The 26712-nt window shown below is 45.4% G+C and overlaps 1 protein-coding gene across 5 annotated transcripts in view; it reads right to left on the bottom strand.

Moving 5' to 3' along the window:
- BRF1 (BRF1 general transcription factor IIIB subunit) overlaps positions 1-26712 on the bottom strand; it is a 260533-nt gene that overhangs the window by 233356 nt on the left and 465 nt on the right. For all 5 annotated transcript variants that reach the window (XM_075926414.2, XM_075926417.2, XM_075926415.2 and 2 more), the window contains exon 2: positions 2353-2433. In XM_075926414.2, coding sequence (XP_075782529.1) covers positions 2353-2433 — 81 coding nt within the window. The remainder of the gene's footprint in view (positions 1-2352; positions 2434-26712) is intronic.

Genomic DNA, 26712 nt, shown 5'->3' with positions numbered 1-26712 from the left:
ACTGACCAAAGTGGACCATGAATTTGGTAGGGCCCTAATCATAGTGTAGAGGTTCATCACACTAGTGGCCAATACACACTGAGCTCTTGGGTGGAAGATATTCAGAATTACTCCCAAGCAAACCATTCATCCACTTCAGGAGCTACAATGTAAGACTCCAGAGAGCAACATCCAGTTCTGCTCAGCACCTAACCTAGGAGGGTAACTGAAAAATATGAAGTATTTTCTAGGTTCTAAGGACACCAGAGAGGAGAGGCTTTTATATACAGGCAGTCCCCGGGTTACGTACAAGATAGGGACTGTAGGTTTGTTCTTAAGTTGAATCTGTATGTAAGTCGGAACTGGCGTCAGCCGCTCCTGAAACTGATCAGTTTCAACCACGGCTGAATCTGGATGCCAGTTCTGACTTACATACAGATTCAACTTAAGAAACCCAGGCGTCCCCGAGTCAGCTGCTGCTGAAACTGATCAGCAGCTGATTCCAGGAAGCCTGGGGCAGAACAACTCTACCTCGGGCTTCCTGTAGTCAGCCGCTGGTCAGTTTCAGCAGCGGCTGACTTGGGGACGCCTGGGGCAGAGCAGCTGGGGTGCTGCCGGGTTGGTCCGGAGCGGCGCTGCGGGACCAACCCGGTAGCCCCCAGCTGCTCTACCCCAGGGGTAGGCAAGAAAAGCCTGGTCTGCTGGGGGGAGGGGCACTAGTTGTCCAGCTGTGGGCGTGCTCCGTGGCTTTGCTCCTGTCCCCCTGGTCTGCTGGGGGGGGTCCAGCAAAGCCGCTGGACCCCCCCAGCAGACCAGGGACACCAGAGCAAAGCCGCCGCCTGGGCGGCTTTGCTCGTTTGCCTAGGAGCAAAGCCGCCCAGGCAGCGGCTTTGCTCGGGTATCCCTGGTCTGCTGGGGGGGGTCCAGTGGCTTTGCTGGACTCCCCCCGCAGACCAGGGGGACAGGAGCAAAGCCACCCAGGCGACAGGAGTCCCGCTGCCTGGACGGCTTTGCTCGGGGCAAACGAGCAAAGCCGCCCAGGCAGTGGAACTCCCGCTGCCTGGGCGGCTTTGCTCGGGTGTCCCTGGTCTGCTGGGGGGGGTCCAGCGGCTTTGCTAGACCCCCCCTCCCCGCCCAGCAGACCAGGGAGACCGGGAGAAGCTTTTCTCGCCCCGGAGGACAGGGGTGGCGACCCGCCGCCCGTGAGCTCCGGGGCGAGAAAAGCCCCGTTCGTAAGTGCAGATCTGACATAAGTCGGATCCGCATAAGTCGGGGACTGCCTGTACAAAGAATAGTATTTTTCAGTATTTTTTTTATTTTATTTTTCCGAAGTTCAAGTTAGAAACACAGTGAAGTAGTCATTGTACAAAACAGCCACGTTGTTTAAAACTTAAATATCTGTGCAAAATTTTTAGTTAATGTCCATTCCTTCACTTAAACTCAACTAAGAAAAATTCTCTTATTGGTAGACTTTTCAAGATCTCATTAAGTGACATAATTTTGGGCCAGATTCGGGCCAGCTTCTGATCTTGTTCTTCTGGTTGAGTAGTACTTTTATTCCACTGGTAGCCCCACTATTATGGTGGATGGTACTATTCAACATGAATGAGGGTAACATAATCTGGCCCTATGTCAATTACTCTACAATTATTTATTTATGCAGATCAGTGTTATCCTTCGTGTGTGTGTGTGTGTGCGCGTGCGCGCGCACACAATTTTGGCAGTCAAGATTTCTTTTTCTAGAATTATGTACATAAAAGCCTCTACTTAGGAAAAAATAAAATGTATTTTAAGACTAAGAAATGAGGATTATTGGTAAAATACTGATGAAAGCCCAAGTCCACCTACATCTCCTGTTTTTAGGCTCATATACCTTTTCCCTTATTTAGATCAGCCCTTGGAAGCTTGAGATTAATTTCTTCTTCCTCCCCTTTGCCTACCCAGTCACATGTTATAGTTATCTTTAAATAGCCTTATTTTAAATCTGTAATAAAATAAAAGCAGTGGAAAACTTATGTTTGGAAAGAAGTGTACATAAAGCCCAAGAACTTTGCAAATTGATAAGATTAAAAAAAGTACAGTAAGCTTTCTGGTAGTACAAAGTACAGTGAACCTGACAACCTTGAAAAAGCCTTTTTACAATACTGTCAAGTGCCATTATCCTTTGTCCAACAACTACATTATCTCATAAGGCAGATTTATAATAATCCAACAAGAGCACATTGTAAAATCAGCAGTAAAGAAAATTACAGACTTGTCTACGCTACAGAAAACAGTTTGTGAGGGTTTGAGGTCACATTCAAAACTAAAAATTAAATATCAATCACATTTACGTTAAGCTAAGAATCGTACATTAACACAATTTGCACATACCATTCTGAAGAGTCTGTGCTCGTGATTCCTTTCCCAAACTGACATGGAATCCACCTCCTAATGATGGTGTTTTACCAGCACCTATGGGGGGGGAACCACAAAACCCAACAAATATCAGATAAAATTAAAGGATTAAAATGAATATTACAATGCACCCTTTTTATTCAATGCTTTTGCAATGTATGAGCGGCTAAAATTATGATCTGGTACAGGTGGTGGCATACGGGCTTGAGAGATGAAAGGCAAAGCCTATAGACCCAGTGCAATTTACTCTTTTCCCACAATCTCTCACCCAGCTACTCCAAAATTAGCCAGTGCAATAATGAGCCACCCCTTGCTCCAGAAAGAACATTAAGTTAGTCACAGTCTAGTCCTAAATTTTAAGATTTTCTCTCAGTAAACCACAGAACAATTGCTCCGTTGTTTGAGAAAAGGTTATATATTGAATTTTTAGTAGCTAAACATGTACATTTACAGAACAAGAAATGTAGTAAGTATGCAAAAGATTCTACACACCTTGTACACTGAAGTCAAGCACACATACTGTAGTTTGGGTTACACAAATGCAGGACTGAAATGCAGAGTCAATGCAGCAATTCAGATATTAAAAAGAAAGTGGAAGGTTAGAAAATAAAAAGCCTGAGAAAAGTTTTAGACAACGAGGCTGTGTCTACATTGGCAAGATTTAGCCGCCTGTCTACACTGGCCGTGAGTATTTGCGCAAGTACACTGACGTTGTAATGTACAAAATCAGTGCTTCTTCCGCAAATACTCTGATGCTCCCGCTCAAGGATAAGTCCTCTTGTGCAAGTGTTCTTGCACAGGAGGCCAGTGTAGACAGGTAACATCAATTTCTTGCGCAAGAAAGCCCGATGGCCAAAAAGGCCATCGGAGCTTTCTTGTGCAAGAGAGCCTTCTACACTGGCATGGATGCTTTTGTGCAAAAGCAAATCTTTTGCACAAAGGCACATGCCAATATAGACGCTCTCGTGCGCAAATACTTTTAGTGGAAAAACTCTTCCGTTAAAAGTATTTGCGCAAAATCATGCCAGTGTAGACGCAGCCCTAGTGTTCAACCAGTGCTGAAGCAGTTACCACTATACTAGCTACTGCTATAACAAAATAGCCTCACTTGATCAGCCAAATAGCCACATGTGGCTAGCATGCTGGACACCATGGTTTTTAGATTCACTCTTGCCTTGCTAAACTGAGTGGCTTCAAGGTGAGCAGGCTGCTTGAAATCAAGGAAGTAAGAGTTATAGAACTGGCTCCCTAAATTATTCATGATGAACACTTGCATCCTTTCACTAAAGATAATTTTTTTCAAAAATAACCATGAGGTTACCTCAAGCAAAAAAAAGGGAGAAAATCAACTTTAATAGCAAATCAGAGCAAAATGCTAAAAATCCTACAGTACTACTGTTAAGTAGTTATTATCAGAAGACTATTTTGTATTCCAATAATCCTCTCTTTACAATATGCAAAGGAGAAAATATCCTGTTCCTAACATCTAAAGATGTAAAATCCTGTTTAATCAATTCACCAATTAAATGGGATCTCACGGGTGGGGTAGTGCCGCTTGCACGGGTGGGGTAGAGCCCTAAGGGGGCTCCCAGTTACCTGTTCACATCCCTACTATCAACCACCCGTTGCTCCAAAATTCATGGAGCTTCATTCTTCCATCTGAGTACAGCTGTACAAAACAAACTCTCAAGCCAAACAACACTTTGGACTGAGCCTCTAGCTCGTGAGATACTTCTCTCCCTTACATATTACTTAGAAGCAATCTAAGTCATTTTCTCTCACATGTGGGCTGGTTATGCTACCTCCCCAATAATGTAAGTTCAAGAAGTGAAGAACTGAACTTCAATGCCAGATTGTTTCAGCCACATGGAAATATGCTGCACTGCTACTGACTTTCTGGACAGTGTCCCCTCTTAAATGCTTAAATTAAATTAATTGGAAAGATGCACAAAACAGAAGACAAAAAAGTTAGAGAACACATTCCTATGTAAGCTTTCTGCACAATCCTTTTAAACTTGATTTCCACACAAGGATATATTACTCTTTTAATCTGGTCAGGTTTTCAATGCTCTCCAGTCACTATGGTAACAAACCAATTTCAACAGCCCCTTCTTTAAGAAGCTATTTTCAGCCAAACACTTCAAAGGCCCTGGATGTGAAACTTAATCTTATAGCTCACAATCCTCACAAGGAACCATAACACTCACCAGGGACACTTGACTTCCAATATGAGCCTACGATGCACTCGGGCGTGCTGCAGACAGGGGCTGCTCTGGCCAGGCTGGAGTGCCTCTGTCCGCAGTGGACTCCAAGGGGCTGGAGCACATGCCTGCCTATGGCAGGCAAGGAGCTCCTCAAGCCTCCCATATGTTAACCAAACCAGTAAATGCTTACAGGTTAACCAGTTAACCTTTCACACCCCTAGTATGCATTAGGTATGTCAATGTGTAGAAGAAGACTACACAACTATCTGATAAGCCTGGTCTTAACTACAGGCTGCCCCCGACTTGTGACGCGATCAGTTATTGAATAGTGTCGCAAGTCGGGAGACGTTGCAACTTGAGCCTACATTTACGATAGTTGTCATGCGCTATTGTAAATATGGGGCCGAGGACGTAAGTCAGGAGATCTCGGCCCCTTCCACACTTATGGAAAAGATCGTAAGTGCGGGAGGTCGTAAATCGGGGGCCTCCTGAACATGCATTAGCCCCTTGCTGCCTCTGTATCAGAGACAGCAAGGGCAAGGGAGCAGGAGCCTGTGCAGAGGCAGCAGAAAAGGGGCAGGCAAGAGCTCACTACACTCCATCCCATACTTAAATTTCTTACAAGTTGATTCCCCCAGTACCAGCTCTGCAGAGCCACCTGTCCTCTCCTGCTCTATCAGAGGCAGTAGCACAGAGCTGGGAGGCAGGAGAGGCTGCTGCAAAGCAGCCTCTGGTCTGCAGTGGGCCCAGGCTTGCCACGGACAGAGGCTGCTCCACAGAAGCAGCCCCTGTCCATGGGGGGTCTGAGCTCCCTGTGGACAGAGGCTGCTCCGGCATCCAATGGTGCTTGGACCCCTTGTGAACAGGAGCTGCTTCCACGCTGCTACCTCTGATAGAGAGGCAGCAGCTAGGCTAGTAGGGGGCGTCCCGATATTGAGGCCAGCATGCACTGGGGACTATCTAAGAGCCACAAAGATTTCATGCAGTTACACAACTATTCAGTTACACTCTAACATCCCTAGTATACATCTCTTCTCTATTCACATATATACAGAATGGTTAAATCCTTACATAAGAACATAAGAACGGCCGTACTGGGTCAGACCAAAGGTCCATCTAACCCAGTAGCCTGTCGGCTGACAGTGGCCAGCACCATGTGCCCCAAAAAGGATGGACCGAAGACAATGATCAAGCAATTTGTCTCCTGCCATCCTTCTCCAGCCTCTGACAAACAGAGGCCAGGGACACCATTTCTATCCCCTGGCTAGTAGCCTTTTATGGACATAACCTCCATGAAATTATCTAGCTTCTCTTTAAACTCTGTTATAGTCGTGTCATGTTAGCTATCTTCCAGTCATTAGGTATGGAAGCCGATTTAAAGGATAGGTTACAAACCACAGATGATAGTTCAGCAATTTCCCATTTGAGTTCTTTTAGAACCCTTGGATGAATGCCATCTTGTCCCAGAGATTTCTTACCATTAAGTTTTTCTATTTGTTCCAAAACCTCCTCTAATGACACTTCAATCCGGGACAGTTCCTCAGATTCATCACCCACAAAGGACGGTGCAGATTTGGGAATCTCCCTAATGTCCTCAGCCATGAAAACTGAAGCAAAGAAATCATTTAGTTTCTCCGCAATGGCTTTATCGTCCTTGATTGCTCTTTTTATAGCTCGATCATCTAGGGGACCCACAGGTTTTTTAGCAGGCTTCCTGCTTCTAATGTACTTAAAAAACATTTTATTTCTTTTTGAGATTTTGGCTAGCTGTTCCTCAAAATCTTTTTTTTTGCTTTTATTACATTTTTACACTTGATTTGACAGTGTTTATGTTCCTTTCTATTTATCTCACTAGGATTGGACTTCCACTTCTTAAAAGATGCCTTTTTGTCCCTCACTGCTTCTTTTACATGAAAGAAGTTAAGCCACGATGACTCTTTTTTAGGTCTCTTGCTATGTTTTTTAATTTGGGGTATACGTTTAAGTTGGGCCTCTATTATGGTGTCTTTACAAAGTTTCCATGCAGCTTTCAGGGATTTGGCTCTAGTCACTGTGCCTTTTAATTTCTGTTGAACTAACCTCCTCATTTTTGCATAATTCCCCTTTTTGAAATTAAATGCCAGGGTGCTGGACTGCTGAGGTGTTCTTCCCACCACAGGAATGTTGAATGTTATTATATTATGGTCACTATTCCCATGCGGTCCTGTAACGGTTATATCCTGGACCTGATCCTGCACTCCACTTAGGACTAAATCGAGAATTGCCTCTCCCCTTGTGGGTTCCTGCACTAGCTGCTCCAAGAAGCAGTCATTTAAGCCATTGAGAAATTTTATCTCTGGCATGTATCCAGTCAATATGGGGGTAATTAAAATCCCCCATTATTATAGAGTTCTCTGGTTTGGTAGGCTCTCTAATCTCCCTCAGCATTTCTATGTCAGTATCGCTGTCCTGGTCAGGTGGTCGGTAATATATCCCTACTGCTAATTTCTTATTATTGGAACATGGAATTTCTATCCATAGCGATTCTATGGAACATGTTGATTCACTTAATATTTTTATTTCATTTGATTCTACATTATCTTTCACATACAGTGCCACTCCGCCACCCACCCGGCCTGCTCTATCCTTTCTATATATTTTATATCCCGGTATGATTGTGTCCCACAGATTTTCCTCATTCCACCAGGTTTCAGTGATGCCTATTATGTCTATCTCCTCATTTAATACGAGGTACTCTAGTTCACCCATCTTATTAGTCAGACTCCTAGCATTTGTGTACAAGCACTTTAAAAATTTGCCACTGCTTATTTGTCTGCCCTTCCTTGATGCATTGGATTCCTATTTATATGCGGTTGTTTGTCTGCTCTGGCCCATGATTTGTCCTCTACCCTCCTCTCTTTCTGACTACAGCTCAGAGAATCTCTATCAATGGACTCTCCTCTAAGAGAAGTCTCCATCCGATTTATGTGCATCTCTGCACCAATCGGCTTTCCCCCATCTCTTGGTTTAAAAACTTCTCTACGGCCTTTTTAATGTTTAGTGCCAGCAGCCTCGTTCCACTCTGGTTTAGGTGGAGTCCATCCTTCCTGTATAGGCTCCCCCTCTCCCAAAAATGTCCCCAGTTCCTAATAAATCTAAACTCCTCTTCCCTACACCATCGTCTCATCCACGCATTGAGACTCTGAAGCTCTGCCTGCCTACCTGGCCCTACGCGTGGAACTGGAAGCATTTCCGAGAATGCTACCATAGAGGTCCTGGATTTCAGTCTTTTTCCTAGCAACCTCAATTTGGCCTCCAGGACATCTCTCCTACCCTTCCCTACATCATTGGTACCTACATGTACTACGACAACCGGCTCCTCCCCAGCACTACACATAGGTCTATTTAGCTGCCTCGAGAGATCCGCAACCTTCGCATCAGGCAGGCAAGTGACCATACGGTTCTCCCGGTCATCACAAACCCAACTACAGGCAGTCCCCGGGTTACGTACAAGATAGGGACTGTAGGTTTGTTCTTAAGTTGAATTTGTATGTAAGTCGGAACTGGTACATATTGTAGGGGAAACTCTAGCCAAACATTTCTCCAGAGCTCAGTTTTATTCTCCCACATCTCACTTCTCTCAGTCCTTTAGTCTCAAGCTGAGGTGTCTGCTGAGAAAAGCCGCTCCGCATCTCCCTGGTCTGCTGGGGGGGGGGCGCTAGCTTCATGTCTCCCTGATCTGCTGGGGGGAAGCAGCTAGTGTGGGGTTGCCTCACCCCGTTTGTAAGTAGGGATCCGATGTAAGTCGGATCCATGTAACCCGGGGACTGCCTGTATCTATGTTTCTAACGATCAAATCACCCACTACTAACAACTGCCTCTTCCTAACAACTGGTGTTCCCTCCCCCTCAGAGGTATCCTCAGTGCGAGAGGATACTGCAACATCCTCTGGAAGGAGGGTCCCAACTATGGGATGGTTTCCCTCTGTTCCCATTGAATGCTCTGTTCCCTTGAGACTTTCATCCTCTTTAAAAGAACTGGGGCTCTCAGACTGGAGGTGGAACAGTACTACAGTGTCCCAGAAAGTCTCATCAACATAGCTCTCTACCTCCCTTAGCTCCTCCAGTTCAGCCACCCTGGCCTCCAAACCCCCAACTCAGTCTCTGAGGGTAAGGAGCTCCTTGCAACAGGTGCACACATATGCCACTCGCCCACAGGGCAGATAATCATACATGTTACACTCGACGCAATAAACAGGATAGCCCCCACTCTGCTGCTGGGCTTCTGTCTCCATTTTTCTTATGAATAAGTTTACGTATAAACTGGGCTTCTTATTAAATGTCTGGAATATAGATTATTATAAAAGTTATATTTAAAGAAGGTCAGAAGTCACTAGCGCCCTTTAACCTCCCCCTCTAAACTCCCTCTCCAAACTCCCTGTTAGCTGCTCCTGTTCGCAAGCTCCCTTGTCACTGACTCTCGGCTTATAAAGCCCTGGTAGCCCCTCCCCCTGACTGAGGCTCAGCCAATCAACAGAGGCTTCTCGATTTCAAACCTTTTAGAAGCTCCTTCAAACAAACAAACCAGACCAACACAAGCTCAGCACACAGCAAGTAACCCCCCAACACACAAACACACACTACAGACAGCCACTTACCACAAGGGTCCCATATTTACTCCTCCTTTACCTGGAGAACGCCCTCTCCAAACTCCCTGTTATCTGCTCCTTACATGCGCTAAAACAAACTGATTAGCCACACAAAAGACAGGACTTTCCAAAGCAGTGTGTCCGAGAGAAGCACACAAGATTTCATTTAGTATTGAGAGAGCTAACTACTCGCATGTTTTTCAAGATTGGCTCATGTTGATCAGTATATACTACTACTATTTTTCTCTTGTAAAGTATGGCAAAAAAATAAGGCCCTGATCCTGCCAACACTTTCACAGATGTTTAAATTAAGTAGGTGAGTATTCCTATTGGGTTCAACTGAACAATTCAGGCTGGTGAAGTTAAGAAGGTATTTAAGCATTTGAGATATTGCTGAAGCCAAAGAGTTGAAAGTAAAATAAGTTATTCTTAGATGAAACAACATGTAATAGAAAATACTGTAATATTAATTATTTCTATTATTACAGTAGAGGCTCAGTCAATGTGCTAGGAATAGTACACATGCACAAAGATAGTCCCTCCCCGAAAAGTTTTGAGTCTAAATACACCAAATAAGAAATCAGGAAAAAAGGAATATCATCATCCCCTTGACACTGAAACCCATCTACTAGGAAATGGTCCAGTTTCCCACAAGCCACATAGGCACATCAGGCAGATAAAGACTTTCAACAGCAGAGGATTCAAACTTGTAATTTACAGGTGAAAGATTATCTCCCTAGCCACTAACATAGGTTGAAGACTTCACTCACTAGGGTTAACAGCATAGAAACAGATATGCTTCTTGTGTTTTACACTTTGTCTACCTTCTTATTCCCTGTTGCTAAAGAAGTTGTGATGAAAATTAAGTTAGAGTAGTGCTAAAAAATATGTACCACAGCCCCCAAAAAAACCCAAAGTGTATCCTTCATAACCAACTACCACCTCCAGGAGAAACTTCTCCACCAAGACCTACCACATGGCTATTACATGACACCACAACATCACAGGTGATGTGGGGAGTGCACGAGGGGTTGTGTGCACCCCCTCCAAATGCCGTGGGCGGGAGGGACCAAACAGCAGCTAGCGGGGGAACGTCTGGTGCCCACAGCAGGAGTCACCACTCCCCGAGCTCTCCAGCAGCAGCAGGGGAAGTACAGCAACGACCCCAGCTCACTACTCCTGAGGCAACGTCGCTTGTGGGAGGGATGGAACTGCCCTACACTCACCCGTGAGAAGCAGTGCGACGCAGCCAGAGAGTAGCAAGCTAAGGGCATTGCTCATCTTCCCCCACTGCTGCCAGTGAGTGAGGAAGAGGGCAGGGTGGACCCTGCTGTTGGTGCTGGGCCCACTACTCCCCAAGGCCGCATCACTTGAAGGATGGGAAAGAGGTGGGGCAGACCACATGTGGAGAGGGTTGTCCCAAGGCCTCCCCAACTACTCTTCACCAGTTGCCTCTGAGTAACCCACAGACCTACCGCATGTGGTTCACTGTCCCACGCAGTGGCACTTAGACCACTTACAAAGAGAAAGAATGAGTGTACTCTACAGCCTAAAGAGAGAGTGAGATGGCTTTTAGCTCAAGCTATAGCGGCTCATATACCAAGCTCCAGAGGTCCCAGGTTCGGTTCTGCCTGTCAGTGTTACATCTGCACAATGTGATCAACTGATCAAGATTTCTCCAAACAAGAACTGAAATCTCCCTGTACTCTCCAAGAGTATTTATGTCCCATCACAGAACCAGATATCATACTAACACATGGAGAATTAGAAAAATTCTTCTCCTGACTCCACCTCAAGGAATTTTTCACAACGAAGATGACACCATCTACAACTACCACATCCCAGTGACAAACATAAGGAAAAAGAATCATTGCCCTTAGTGAGGAAGGAGAGATAATAACTAGGGACATTTCTAGACTGCAGAGTTTTTCCGGGATATCAGAGGTATCCCAGAAAGCTCTGCCGCATCCAAAGAACACGTACTCTTTTCAGAAAAAAAAAAAAAGTCAGAAAAGCAGACGTGTTTTTTCAGCATCCCTGTAAATCTCATTTTACAAGGAAGAAGGGATGTTCCAAAAGAGGGTTTTTCCCCAAAATTTGGCCCATGTAGACATGCCAAATTTTGGAAAAGACTCTTTCAGAAGTAAATCTGAAATAGTTTATTTTTCCGATTCATTTTTGTAGAGAAGACAGCCTATGAAGATGACTTTCATCTGTCTCTTGCTCCTTATGTTAAAATATAAAAGGTTATTTACATCCTTTGCAAGGACTTTCTGATTTTATCCCTACATATTTATGCTATTTTCTGTACTCCTCCTTAGCAATTTGTCAATGTTTCCATTTTTTGCAGAATTCCTTCTTGATTTTCAAGTCATTAAGGAGCTCTTATGGAGCGATGTTGATCTCTTACCATGCTTCCTAACCTTCCCTCACATTGGACTATTGTCTCCATGAAAAACTCTCAGATCTCAGAGCTTCTTTTTCCCTTAGATTTTCTTCCCATGAGATTTTACCTGCCAGTTCTCTGAATTTGTTAAACTCTGCTTTTTAAAGTCCATTTTCCTATTTCTATTGCACTCATGCCTTGCTTTCCTTAAAATCATGAAATCTACAAATCCGTGGTCACTTTCACCTCAACTGTCTTCCACCTTCAGATTCACAGCCAATTCCTCCCCGCTTGTCAGAATCTAGTCTAAAATGACAGTTGCCCTTGTTCTTCCACTTTCTAAAACAAAAATGCTGTCCCCAGAGCTTATTGGATATGTTGTGTTTTGGCAAATTACTTTTCCAACAGATGTCTATGCAATTAAATTCCCCAATTACTACCTGTTACGCAGAAATTTCAGCTCGTTCTCTTTTTTAAAACTTCTTTCATCTTGTGTTACACAAATTGTACATAAAAGTCAGTTCTTTTACATGTGATAATATGTCCAGCTCCCACTGAACTGAAATGAGAACAGCACACATATATGAAAGGAAGATTTTGGCTCTGAACACAGAAAAATAGTCACATGCTCATATTGTTTAAATGTAAAGTCTAACTTATACAATCAACTAAGCTGCATAGTTTCACTAACCATCTTCATAGGCTGAATAAAATAAAGGCAATGTCATAGCCAGTTAAACTCCAGAAACATTCAGTAAACTCGGCCACACTATAAACACCATACATTTACAATATACATCAGGGGCAGGCAATTTTTGACCGGGGCTATTTTTTAAGTGGCCCCAGGCCACCCTAGAAGGAGCAGAGCCCTCAGGCAGAAGGGGTGGGGCCAGGAAACGTCTATGCTTCCCTGCCCACAGACCCTGATTGGTCTAGGGGTGGGGGAGCACATGAAGTCTTTGCCCATGCTGCACTCCCCACTCCCGAGAGAGAACCACCAGCTTTTCTGAACAGATGGTGGTTCCCTCTAGGGGCCAAAGCCACTGACAGTGGGAGGAGACTTTGCACACTCCCCTCTGCTCCTCCGCCCCCCCCCCCCGGCCAATCAGGGCTTGGGGGCAGAGGGGAGCACACAAAGTCTCCTCCTGCCCTGCCTCCATCCTGCAAGGAGCATATGGTGCTTAGCAGCACTATGCCCCTTGCAAGGCAGGAGGAGACTTTGCACACTCCCCCTGCCCCCAGGCCAATAAGAGCCTGGGAGCAGGGGAAGCATGCAAAGTCTCCTCCCACTCCACAAGGGGCACATGATGCTTACAGGAGCAGGATGAGAGGAGACTTTGTGCACTCCCCTCCATTCCCAAGCCCTGAATGGCCTGGGGGCGGGGGGAAGGGGAGGAGCACGAAGTCTGTTGCTCTCTGCCCTTGGGGCTTAGAGTCAACTGCCAAGGTTGACTAAGCGCCGCATGCTCCCTGGTTCCTAGGCCCTGATTGACCTGGGGGCAGGGGAGTAGGGGAGCAGCAGGGCCTCCGTAGGTCAGATCAACCCGCTTGTCAAGCCGAAACTGGCCCACGGAGGCCCTTTTGCCCACCCCGGTATACATTTAAAGACAAACAGTAATAAGTTATTTTAAAACCAAAATAGAAATAAATCACTATACAAGGCCAAAAGCGACTAGGAGGCATGTGGCACCTTATAGACTAACAGATGTATTGGCGCATAAGCTTTCGTGGGCAAAGACCCACTTTGTCAGATGCAGGCATTATGCTCCAATAAATATGTTAGTCTATAAGGTGCCATAGGACTCTTCATCACTTTTGCAGATTCAGACTAACATGGCTACCCCTCTGATACTATACAATGCCAAATTAACATCATATTCTAATTTTTACGTTTAACTTTTTCTCTATGCAGTTTTAATAATTAACAAGGTTTTTTCTTTGTTTTAAACCTTTAATTTCCACGATTTACCAGAAATACAACCCAGAGTTATTTTAGGGCTTATAAGCAGAGCCTGTATGTTCCTTGTTGTATGGAGTGTAGATGCATCCCCACAGAATTTAGGAAGAGAGGGCTGTACCCCTAGTGACTTCCCAGTGTATACTTCCATAACTCTTTGCAGCACATTTCTTCTGAAATGAACACCTCACGACTCTACAAAGTTGTCCACTAAATATCCCCAGTACTTCTCAAATGCTCACCTTTATTAAATCAAAACCTGCCTCTCTTCCTAGGTTTAGGGTTAGTTTTTGGCAGCTAGCTACAAATCCTGGGCAGAGGGAAGTGCTGATGTGCACCACTCCAGGAGCACTTGGGAATTGAACTGCAAGTAAAAATTATTTCAGTGAGCCACTCCCTGCACACAATCAGATGCACATTTTGACCATGCTGTTGGAATAGGCCACTACCCTGAGGCACCTGATTGTACCACACAGACAGCCATGCCTCTGTTCCTACCTTTTCAGCATTTTATTCCTGAAGGAGCAGCAGGAGCAAGCAACCCTTTGTGGTCAAAGATTAACTACTCACAGCCTATACAATTTCAGCCAAAACATTAATTTTTCAAAATTGATAAGTTAGTGAAAGAGAGGGTTATAATGGAGTCTTTGTTCCAGCTTTAACTACAGAATAGCTGTTGTTTGATATAACCACTATATTTAGCACATGGCCAGAACCATATATTTGTGAAAGAAAAACACTCTTTACTAAAAACTAGGGGGGAGCTATATTTTAATATCCTTTTCTTTGCAGATGTAGAATAAAACTTGTAAAAAATACAGAATGTACCAGATTAACCGTGTCATAACCTAGGGTTTTTCCTAACTAGACTGAGAGATTTAATATAAAAAATTAATGAAGTTTCCACTTATGTTAAACCACGAAACCCAAAAGCAAGACAGGTCAACGTTCCATCGCATGTCTGAAATAGCCAAGTTTTAATAGTTCTGACTGCACAGAAATCAAAGTCTATAAATTAAAGTCTTCTGTTCTTATATTCTCCCCTCAGCCAATTTTACAGACAAATGAACAGATCTTCACACTCTAATCTGCTAAAATGAATAAACTCAGCATAGACATGTTTTCCAGTCTAGATCATTTTAACTGCAGCCCACCCCTCAAAAAAGGCAGTTCACTTTCAAAATCATCCCACCACAGAGATAAACAGGGCTCGGCAAACCGCTGTTTCTACTCGCCTGTGGTGAGTAGATTTCAGCAGGTTGCTCCGTGCGCCCCATTCACCGGCACTGTGCGCATGCGCAATGCCAGCCTGGCATGTGCACAGTGTGGGGCTGGCAAGTAGCTCTCGCCACAGTTTGTCAAACCCTGGGGATAAATATACTGCCCTTTCCACAACGCTCCAATCTGGACTAGGGATGTTAAATTTTGATTAATCAACTAATTGAGTAGTTGATGGAATTTCCATCAGCTACTCAATTAGTTAGTAAGGGGGGGTGCTCGCTATCCCGCTGCGCCTCTGCCTTCAAAATGTACAAGAGCCACGTGCAGCTCTTGTACCATTTCAGAGAGAGAGGTGCAGCAGTCAGCATCGGCATCCCCACTTGCACTTTCTCCCCACTGCATCTCTGCCCCCCCCTCCACACCCTCCATCCCCCTCTGCAAAGACAGAGCTAGGGGAACCAGCTTTTAAGACGGCTCCCCCACAGCACTGGCTCCTGCTTGCTCCCACCTTGCTTCCTCTCTCTGACAGAGGCAGCGGGGGAGGGAGGAGTGACTAGTCTAGTCACTACTCAACTACCCAACAGCATATGCTTATCGGATAGTCAACTAGTCGTATACATCCCTAGTCTGGACAGCACACAGAAAATGAATGTGGATCTAAACACAATGTGAAGGATTCAGCATTTTCACAGCAGCCAACAATATATTCTACAATATTTAAAGCAAGCATTTGTTGCTGACATACAGATGGCACATACAGAAAGGCATGCACTGCTGGAAAGAATCTCCCACTAAGTCTGATGCAAGATTGCCACCTTGAGGAATCCCGGAGATAAGAATAAGGGGAAAGATTATTTATAAGTTTTTAAAATGTAATGTTTTACGTAAGTCCCAGACAGATAGCTCCATGCTATAAGAATAAAGAGAGTGTTCGCTCTCCCCTATTATCACCAACACTATATTTATGAATGAATTTGATACTCAGGAAAATGAAAAACAAATAGATCTGGCTAAAGCCAGGAAAAATAAAGACACATATTATTCACAAGCTGCCCAATAAGGATTTGCCAATTCAGTACAGTGCTGACCCACATCTCCCTCGGTTTTGGAATCTTAACTATGGCCTCACTCTCTTATGGCTCAAAGTTGACATTAGATCGTGTCTGTTAGTATACTAGCCTTTCACCTCTAGAGACCTGGATCAAAAAGACAACCCCATTAGGTAGCACTACCCAATGTATCCAGTTTTGTGCATAAAATAAAATAAAATTTTAAAAAGCTGAAAAAACTAGTAAAATCTACTTAAGTATCTAAAACTGACTACGAGCAGCGTGAGAGATCAGCACTGATGTGCACTGGGAAAGCTTGTGAACAATAAATGGTTCAAATCAATAACACTGATTCTTGACCTCTATAAACACAGTAACACAACACAAAAAAATGCAGAAACATCTATGGTAGGGAAGGGAAGCTTTTTTCAGCCATGGGTCACTGACCCACAGAAAAAAAAAACAGTCAAGAGCAACCTGTCATCTAAAAGGTAATTTGCCTTTGGACAAAAATTAAGTTTATATCGATGGTAGGGATATAAGTGACTAATCGACAAGTCGACTATCCACTTAGCAAAAGATAATTCCTTCCAACTAGTCGCTTTCCCCCCTCCCTATCAGAAAGAGGCAGCAAGGGGGGAGGAAAAAGGAGAAGGTGGTGGGGGAGCTGGCTTAAAAGCTGGTTCCCCCAGCTCCAGCTACGTGGGAGGGGGAAGAGGCGCAGCAGCAGCATTCCATCTGTGAAATGCACAAGAGCCCCTGCTGGGGCTCTTGTACATTTCAAAGCAGAAGTGCCACATGGGCCCCAGGGCCAGGGAGGGATTCAGAGTTCTCTGCTGGCCCCAGGATCCATGCAACATTTCAATCTTTGAAATGCAGGAGAGAGCCTGCTGGGGCTCTTGTACATTTCAAAGGCAGAACACCATGCAGCACTTCCACCTTTGAAATGTAGCAACAGCAGGGTGGGCTCTTCCTACATTTCAAAGTGGACCCTTATTGATTAATCCAGCAGTTCCCAACCTTTTCCAGATGGGGACCCATTTTGAGAATTCAGGAAGACATGGTGATCCAACGCAATTCAAAAACAGGAGAAGAGGGTGAAGGGCCACCTGGGAGACACTTTGCAACCCTTTTGAAATGTAATGGCGACCCATATTTGGGTCACAACCCATAGGTTGGGAAACCTTGGACTAATCGAATAGTCGATGGAAATTCCATCAACTATTCAATTAGTTGATTAACCTAATTTTAACATCCCTAATCAATATAAGAAACTCATTTTATTCTACCAATGATCATAACTATTTCAATAGGGCGCAATCTGATTTTGCATTTTCCCTACTTATCAGGATGGATAAAAATTGTGATTTTTTTTAAGATTAAAACTGTATTCAAATAATTGTATAATTTAACACAGAATTATTATTTGCATATGGCTAGTATTTTACTTTCTTCCCTTTTCTAGTCTTAAATTGCTTAAATGGAATTTATGTGTTTCTTTAATTAGTTTTCTAGTTGTTAGCATTTCAGATTTTACACAGACCACTTCTACTACAGTTTCACACTTAAAATGATTTTCTATTCCAAAATAGATGACTCCAAGGCATAATTAACATGTTTAGTGTGTGAATGCTGCAAATTTAAAACCACAAAATTTATAAACACATAACCAAAACTACATTTGTAACCAAACCCACCATCCAATATATTGCACATTCACAAGTCAAGAAAACTGAAATCCTATGAAAGCTATATTCCCTAAATCAGGTTTTGCAGGTGAGTCTATGACACTTATGTGCCTAAGTCATCTAAATACCTAATTATGAATTTAGAAGCCTAATTAGCCCAAATCATTCCAGTTTAAATTAGAGTACATCTTTTAGAAAAATATCTAGTTTTAATTTAAAGATTGAGTGTGATAGAAAATCTACCATGACCCTTGACAAATTGTTTCAATTGTTAATTACCCACCTTGTTAAAAAATCATGCATTATTTCCAGGGTGCATTTATGTAGCTTGAACTTCCAGTCATTAGATCTCATTATACCTCTCTGCAAAACTGAAAAGTTTAACAAATATTTCATCATTGTCACAGGCAAACTACATTACATGTTCTGTGGTAGCTAAGATGATACCTGCACAGATCAGTACCTGGAATGCTAGTATCTGAAGCAAAGATAAGAGATGTACCTAATAGGGATGTTAAAATGCTTATAATCAAGTAACCGTGTAACCTCTGAAAATTTAAGTCAGCTCCCCGCACACAACAGCTCCTGCCTGCCCCCGCCCTGATGCTTAAAAGCCAGGCTCCCCCATGCACACCAGCTCCCACCTGCACCCCCCTCTGAAACAGAGCCAACAGTGCAGAGGGACAGATGGCTCCCCAGGAGCCAGTGTATGCAAGGAGTAGGGATATAAAGGACTAGTCGACTATCCGATAAGCAAATGCCTATAGGATAGTTGACTAGTCGTTCCCCCTTGCTGCCTCTATCAGATAGAGGCAGCAAGGGAGAGGGAAAGGGATAGTTCAAAGCGGCAACACCACGTGGAACCCAGGGTCACCTGCAGAGTCCCCCGCTGATCCTAGGCTCCGTGTAGTGCTGATGCTCTGAAATGCCACGCGGAGCCCGGTATGACCCCAGGCTCTGCGCAGCATTTCTGCAAAACCCGGGGTCAGCTGGGGACTCCCTAGCTGACCCTGGGCTCCATGCAGCACTGCTGCTATGAAATGCTTCACAGAACCTGGGGATTCCCCAGCTGACACCAGCTCCACGCAGCATTTCAAAGCGCATGAAACTCTGACTCCAGGTTCCGTGGAAATGCCACACATAGCCCAGGGTTTCACACAGCATTTCAAAGCGGCAGTGCCACATGGAGCCCAGGGTCAGTGTGGACTCTGAGTCCCCCACTGACCCCAGGCTCCATGCGGGCACTGGTGCTTTGAAATGCATTTAACATCTTATCAGGGACGCCAGGACGGGTGAAGATAAGGATGGGGGAGGCAAGCCTCCAACTCCACCCCTTCTGTCCAGACCCCATTCCCCAACCCTTCTGCCTATACCCCACCCCCATGGGAGCCAAGCTTCCGCGCACACACCTCCCAGCATCACAGGGTGGTGGGGTGGCACACACAGCCCCTTCCCCCTGCTGCTTCTGAATCAAGAGTCAACGGGGGGGGGGGGGGCCTGGGAAAGGGATAGACAGTGTTTGTGAGGAGCCAGCTTTTAAGCTGACTCCCCGCACATACTGGCTCCTATGGAGCCACCTGCCCCCCACCCCCATGTTGCTACCTCTGATACAGAAGCAGCAGCGTTGGGGAGGAGAGGCAGGTGGCTCTGTGGGAGCCAGTACACCTGCTTGCAGGGAGCTGCCTCCTGCCACATGTAATCACTGAAATTCAGTGGTTAGACTTTTACATAAGTAAACACTTTTTAACATCCCTTTTATATATCTGTCCCTATCTCTATGATTTCCACTCCATGCATCCGACGAATTGTTTTTCACCAACAAAAGCTTATGCCCAAATAAATCTGTTATTCTTTATGGTGCCATAGGACTCCTCGTTGTTTTTGCAGATACAGACTAACATGACTACCTCACTGAGACTTAATCCTATGAATATTTGAACACATGAGTTTTAATTTAATAATAAATAAGTTTTGATTTTACTAGAAACCAAATTCAGACTGTGTTAGAAGTGAGGTTAGAAGTGAGGCTGTCTAGCACATAGACATTCAGGGGAGACATGCATGCCTCTATGCTGGAAGCTACAGCAGCAAAGGACTGTAAGGTACACAGGGTTGCAGGGCAAGTGGTAACTCCTTATTGGTGTGGATTGCACCCAGAATGCCATGACATCCCAAAACCTCCTGAATGCTATGTGGCAAAGACTCTCTGCTACTGCACACCTGTGAGCATTCTGGTAGCTGTAATGGATGTGTATTTCCATTACTCTACCCCAGCATTTTTTAACCTTTCTCCTGCAATTCTCTCTAGCATCTCTCTGTTAGGGTTCACATGTGCTTCCCAAATTGCTAGAGATTCCTGTTAGTTTCAGTACCATTCACAGAAACTGAAAAAGCAGCAGTGATGATGGATAATCATTTAGTTTTCACTATGATGCAGCCTATGAAACTCTGCAGACATTACACCACATGCATTGGTTTAACCGTAAGTTCTCCTTGGAAGGTTATGTCTGTAAAATAGGGCTAGAAACTTACTATTTTTTAAAATGAAAACTTAGATTATGCAGAAAGTAACAGCCACTTGCTTAGTAAATTTCCCACTCACCTCAAGTGAGTGAATTTTTCAAGCCCCAATAAAGCTTTTTACAGAATTTGGATAAGGGTAATGTCTCTGGAGGATCAGAGAGAGAGAATATGAACGAATAAAAATGAGTACCTTTCTATAAGTCACAGAGTAAAATTTTCAGTAACCTCAAAATTAGACAAAGTTTCTGTAAAGTAGGGATATAAAATCTTGTTTAATCAGTTAACTGGTTAAGCGGGATCCCGTGGGCAGTGCAGTGGATCCAGCCCCGCCGGAGCAGCGCTGCCAGTTAACCAGTTACCGGTTCACACTCGAGTTGTAAAAATGTAAGCATGTAACCACTATAATTTTTAGCAGTTACACACACCACGGGCAAGTAAGTTTCATACTGCAGAGCCCGCAGCAAAGCTTTCCCTGGAGCAGGGCCAGCAAGGGCTGCCAGCCCCACACCTAGAAAAGAGGCTCTGGTGGGCAGGGAGCTGCTTCATTCCCAACTAGTTAACTGGTACACCTCACCTATTAATGGTATGGCTTACTGGTTAATAGGGATGTAATAGAGTTGTCGAGTACTCGACTGCTCAATAAGCCTAGGCTTATCGGGTAGACATGTCAAGTACTCAACTACTCTACTTGCATTCCCCCTCCTCCCAAGGACCCACAGCGAGCCAGGTGCGGCTCCGCTCTCTGCCCATCCCATGCTGGCACTGCTCTCCCGGGAGCCTCACTCACATACGGCAGGTGGGGAAGAGGCCAGTGCTGCCTGGTGCTGGGCCATGAGCAGAGGGTTGAAGCCCAAGCAGTCAGAGTACAGCGGCGAGGCAAACTCAGTGCTCCCAGATTGGGGTCAGGGAAATGCAGGCTTGCTGCACTGACTAGGCTGGCAGCGCTCCGTGGGTGCATCTCCCATGGTGAGCCAAGCCGATGCTCCTGGCAAAGCTGTGTGGAACCCTGGGCTGGACTGGCGGAGGTCAGGGCTCAGTGTGGGCTGGGTTGGGCAAGTGGAGGCAGTGCATTTGGCTGGACTAGGTACTCAGGGAACCCAGCCATGCCCCGCCAGCACCTGGGAGGCAGCTCCAGCAGCTGAGCCAGTGTGGCTGAGCTTGCTGCTTGGCTGGAGCGAGCCCAGTCTGGGTGTGGAGTGCTGTGTGCCGGTGGCAGCAACAACTCACTGGGCTCACAGGCAGGGACCGGAGCTCACCAATTGCTGGGGCTTTGTCCTGGGCAGGCGCTATGTAGCTCATCCCAGACATGCCGCAACCTGAAGGGGCAGAACAAGGAGGCCTCCCCTGTCCCCCCGCCCTGGCCCTACAACTCCTGGCCAGGCACTGCTCATCTCCTGCCTGGCCCACGCGGTGCCTGGGTGCTGTTACCCAGCACATCAGGCAGCCAATGCACAGCTCCCACCTGAGGGGAGCCCTTCCCCCAAAAGGCTTTGGCTTTGCTCCATGGGGCTGGAAGCACAAATAAGCAGGTCAAGCAACCCAGCTTTGCCTTCCCAGACCCTGGCCAGCCAGCCAGCCTGGGGTTGCCATGGCCCTTCAGCTTCCAATCCCAGATCCGGGATACGGCGGCAGGCAGGAACTTGCCAGGGTTCCCCCAAACCACCAGAGACCAGGGCTTGCCCAGCGCGTTTTGCTGCCTTCAAGGCTGGCCATGGATTGGGGCTACTGGACCTGATGTAAGCCGGGAGTGAGCCAGCCCAGCTCATGCCAGGTCCAGGAGCTACCCCTGCTGTGGCTTTGCAGTTTAAATGTAGTAAGAGCCTGCGCATCCAGCTCTTACTACATTTAAACTGCAGAGCCTCTGCAGAGGATAGCTCCAGGAGGCTTCCAACCCTATTGACTAATCATGTAGTCAATTAGTAGTTTCTTAATGTCCCTGATTATTCCTTTCTTAACATCCCTACTGGTTAACCCATTAACCAGCCAATCTTTTACATCCCGGCTACGTCTACACTGGCCCCTTTTTCGGAAGGGGCATGCTAATTTTGAAAGTGGGAATAGGGAAATCCGCGGGGGATTTAAATATCCCCCGCGGATTTAAATAAACATGTCCGCCGCTTTTTTTCCGGCTTGGGGAAAAGCCGGAAAAAAAGCGTCTAGACTGGCCCGATCCTCCGGAATAAAGCCCTATTCCGGAGAATCTCTTATTCCTACTTTGAAGGAATTCAAAGTAGGAATAAGAGATTCTCCGGAATAGGACTTTATTCCGGAGGATCGGGTCAGTCTAGACGCTTTTTTTCCGGCTTTTCCCCAAGCCGGAAAAAAAGCGGCGGACATGTTTATTTAAATCCGCGGGGGATATTTAAATCCCCCGCGGATTTCCCTATTCCCACTTTCAAAATTAGCATGCCCCTTCCGAAAAAGGGGCCAGTGTAGACGTAGCCCCCTAGTTCACACCCCTACTGTAAAGTTCAAAATAATTTACTTTCACTATAGCTCTAACTGCAAACTTCCTGATCATCTTTTCGGAACACCAAAGCAGAGCACTTATCCTTTCTTTCTCTTACCAAACTGGATTACAGCATATCCAGGGAATTTTTTCAAGTCAGTGGCAAATTTCCCACTTCCTTTCACATGTTTCACACTCTGCTATTAATCTATATAGACTGTGGTCATGCAGCAGCTACTTCTCCTCTCAATATGGTACCAAGGAGGTATAAAGTAACTTAAGTTTATTACAAGTACTGTTGTGCCACACTTCCCTGAGGGAGGGGGACTCAGGGCAAGGGGATGCAATACAACAATACCTGTAAGAAATTTAAGTGTGCGGGCTCAGGACAGGAGATGGAGGACAGCAGAAGTCAGGGCAGGAGCTTGGGGGTGAGAAGGCACTCAGGGAAAGGGGCTGAGTGTGTATGGGGTTGTAGGAGTCAAGGTTGGGGGATATAAGGAGGGGCTGAGGATGTGAGAGGTGCAGGTGTCAAGGCTGGGGGAAATCATAGAATACTAGGACTGGAAGGGACCTTGAGAGGTCGAGTCCAGTCTCCTGCCCTCATGGCAGGACCAAATACTATCTAGACCATCCCTGACAGACATTTATCTAACCTACTCTTAAATACCTCCAGAGATGGAGATTCCACAATGTCCCTGAGCAATTTATTCCAGTGTTTGACTACCTTGACAGGAACTTTTTCCTAACGTCCAACCTAAAGCTCCCTTGCTGCAGTTTAAGCCCATTGCTTCTTGTTCCATCCTCAGAGGCCAAGATGAACAAGTTTTCTCCCTCCTCTTCATTACACCCTTTTAGATACCTGACAATGGCTATCATGTCCCCCCTCAGTCTTCTCTTTTCTAAACTAAACAAACCCAATTCCTTCAGCCTTCCTTCATAGGTCATGTTCTCTAGACCTTTAATCATTCTTGTTGCTCTTCTCTGGACCCTCTCCAATTTCTCCACATCTTTCTTGAAATGCGGTGCCCAGAACTGGACACAATACTCCAACTGAGGCCTAACCAGTGCAGAGTAGAGTGGAAGAATGACTTCTTGTGTCTTGCTCACAACACACCTGTTAATGCATCACAGAATCATGTTTGCTTTCTTTGCCACAGCATCACACTGCTAACTCATTCAGCTTGTGGTCCACTATAACCCCTAGATCCCTTTCTGCCATACTCCTTCCTAGACAGTCGCTTCCCATTCCGTATGTGTGAAACTGATTGAAACTGAATGATGAGGGACTCAGAACAGAGGGCTCTAGGGTGGGGCATTCAGTAGTCAGGGTTAAGGAGGTGAAGGGTCAGGGGCTGGGAGGGAGGCTCAGAGCAGAGGGGATGTGGGGGGTGTAAGATTCAGGGCAAGAGGCTGGGTGTGTGTAGAGTTTACTGCAGGGGTGACTCAGAACTGAGACAGTCCCAGATGGGGGGCGTGACCCCTAGCATGCCCCTTTAACATACCTGGCTGCTTGTTCCTGAGCCTGCAGGAAGCCCCAGGGACACGGCAGGGAGCCCCTCACCCTTCCCACTGTGGCTAAGTGTCCCAGTTGGCCCAGCTTCTTGCCAGAGCACTACACCAGCTTGCTTTCACCTCTGGTACCAAGTATTTCAAATGAATTTTAATTGGTAGGTGTACGTGAATGAGACAGAATAAGAGAGATCTTGTTCTCACTTAAAAACACAGAATTTTAAAATGCCTTCTAGGATCCAAGACAATAAATAGACTTAGTATTGGCTTGCTTTGCTGTCCTCTTATGCCTTATTCTCTCACTTATGTTGTCAAGCCTACTTATGCTAGCTCTTTAACTTATCAGTACTCTTAGCTGAAAGTCTTTTCCTTTTATTAGTAACCCAACTAAAGCTTCACATCACAACCTCTCGTTACTTTAAAAAAATAAAAAATAAATAAAAAAAAAAAAAACCTCTGCGCACAGTGTGAAAAAATCTCAGCCCCAAATAAAATTTTCCAAATGTAGTCAGTATTACTACATATTTTTTCCTCGGAAGAAACTGATTTTGTTATGGCTCTGTGTCTGTGTATTATGACAATCCAAAATATTTTAAAAGTCTACATGTTTTGAAAACAACTGAATTTTGAGAAGAGAGGCAACTTTAACGGTCATCTGTAATCTGCAAACAGAAAAAGATCAAGGTTCCAGTACAGATAATAGGGATATGAATGGATAGCCGGTTAACCAGTCACCTAGTAAGCACAACCCTGCCACTGGCAGACAGCTGCTCCAGCCCCACGTGGCTGCTGGCTCCCAGCACACATGGGCTGGGAGTTGGTAGCCTTACAGGGAGGGTACTGTCAGCTCCCTTCCACTCCCCAGGAAACTGACGACTCCCAGCCCTCAAGTCTGCCGGCATTCCTCCGCTCTGCCCCACTGCCGTTTTCGGCCCCATGCAAAGCTGCCCCCGGCCAGAGCAACTATCTGCACTGCAGGTAGCGGGCCACTCTACAGCCCTTCCCACTTGCCCCATTTAAGCAGTTAAACATAATGTTTAACCAGTCAGCTGATTAAAAGGGATTACAACCCTAGACTGTAGGATGGTAAAAATCTATAAATCATATCCTTCAGATGTAGCTTTATGAAATAAAAGGCTTGAAAACATGGAGCAGGCCCTTGCCCACAGCAGGCGGGAAATTGCTCCAGCATTCATTAAGGATGATACTTATCAGTTAACCAATTAACCTTTACATTTTACACCGCTTGTTAGATTTGGCTTTTTTACTGTGAATAGGTAGACAGACTGGCTAACAGTAACACCGGAACTCAGAGCTAGACCCACAGAGGGCCTTCGGCATTGAAATACTTAGTGTTGCAACATCCAGTTTTCAGATACTTTGCCACTCAGTGCAATCCATAGCCCTAAGTTAGGTGCCTAGACTCCTTAAAAAATGAATGGGGAAAATTAGGCACCAAGAATGAAATTCACCAATTCCAGCAAGCTAAACAAGTAGTTGCCAAGGTTAACAAATAAGAAATGCCATGGAGACAGACAGGCCTACGTCCTACCCATCAAAAGGCACTTAAGTGACTTAAGTCTGGACTAGAGGAAAGCAATTCCCTCCACTCAGGATTCACAGTTGTGAATGCACCACTATTAGCCCACAAGTTAGGACACTTAGCTAGGATGTAGGAGACTAAAGTTCATTCCCCACCTCTTCTTGAGGTGCAGCAGGTGTATGATCCTAGCTCTACATAAGCAGCTAGGTTGAGGAGACTGCCTTGGCCATGGGATGTTCTGGGACAGCAATCTCGCTTACCCATACTGCACAACTGTATATAAATATTCACTGAGCGCAAGAATGACTCTATAGGCCAGTGATTAGGCCACTTTACAGGGACAAAGGAAGAGCCAAGTTCAAATCCCTTCTCCACATCAAGCAGGGGGATTCAATTCTCTCATGCTGAGCACCTTCAACCAAAGGACTAAAAAATGTGAGGGGGGGTAAGGAATTCTCTGAGCATGCCTATTGGACAGGGACACACACTGATGCTTAAACTGAGGGCTGTGAAACTTTTGGAAACATTAGGTGCATCTTCATAGCACAGTTAGCTCAAGTTACCTGTATCATCCAAACTTAAGCTAACTGTTGTAATGAAGACAAACTTTTAAGCACCTACAAGACTATAAGGGGAAATGTAGGAATACTGAATTAGGTGGCAACTAAGCTGGGGTTTTAAGTAATGTCAATTAGGTACCTATATCATTTGCAATATCTAGCTGCTGGGTGCCAAATTCTGCAGCTGCAGCCACATGGATGCAGAGATTTACACACATGGATCCAATTGCAGAATCGGGACCATTATCTGCATCACTGCTAGATAAAGTAGTTGCAAGCCACCTTTCAGTCATACCAAGGGACGGCTAGTAACCAAAGCCTGTAGAGGACATATTCACTTGTCAGTATTCCAGAGTTCACCAGCCCAAGTTTTACACTTGAAAGTAACAGCACAATGCAGGGGAACCCATTACTCACCCCCCATACAACCTAGACCCCCCCCCAAGGCTGGCACCTGGCCATTTACAGTGTGAGAAGGGGACAGTCACGTGGAGAATTCAGCCCCCAATGACTGACCTATGCACCTGTCAGATGCCTCTCGCCCAGGACAAAGCTCTGCCCTGCTGTCCCTACAGCAGGGGGGCTGGGCCGGGGGACGCCCCACGGCCGGCAGCAGT

This window comes from Pelodiscus sinensis, chromosome 5, assembly GCF_052426305.1.
Source record: "Pelodiscus sinensis isolate ZL-2025 chromosome 5, ASM5242630v1, whole genome shotgun sequence".
Taxonomy (NCBI): domain Eukaryota; kingdom Metazoa; phylum Chordata; order Testudines; family Trionychidae; genus Pelodiscus; species Pelodiscus sinensis.
Note: the sequence above shows the minus strand (reverse complement) of the source record. Positions and strands in the feature narration are given on the sequence as shown.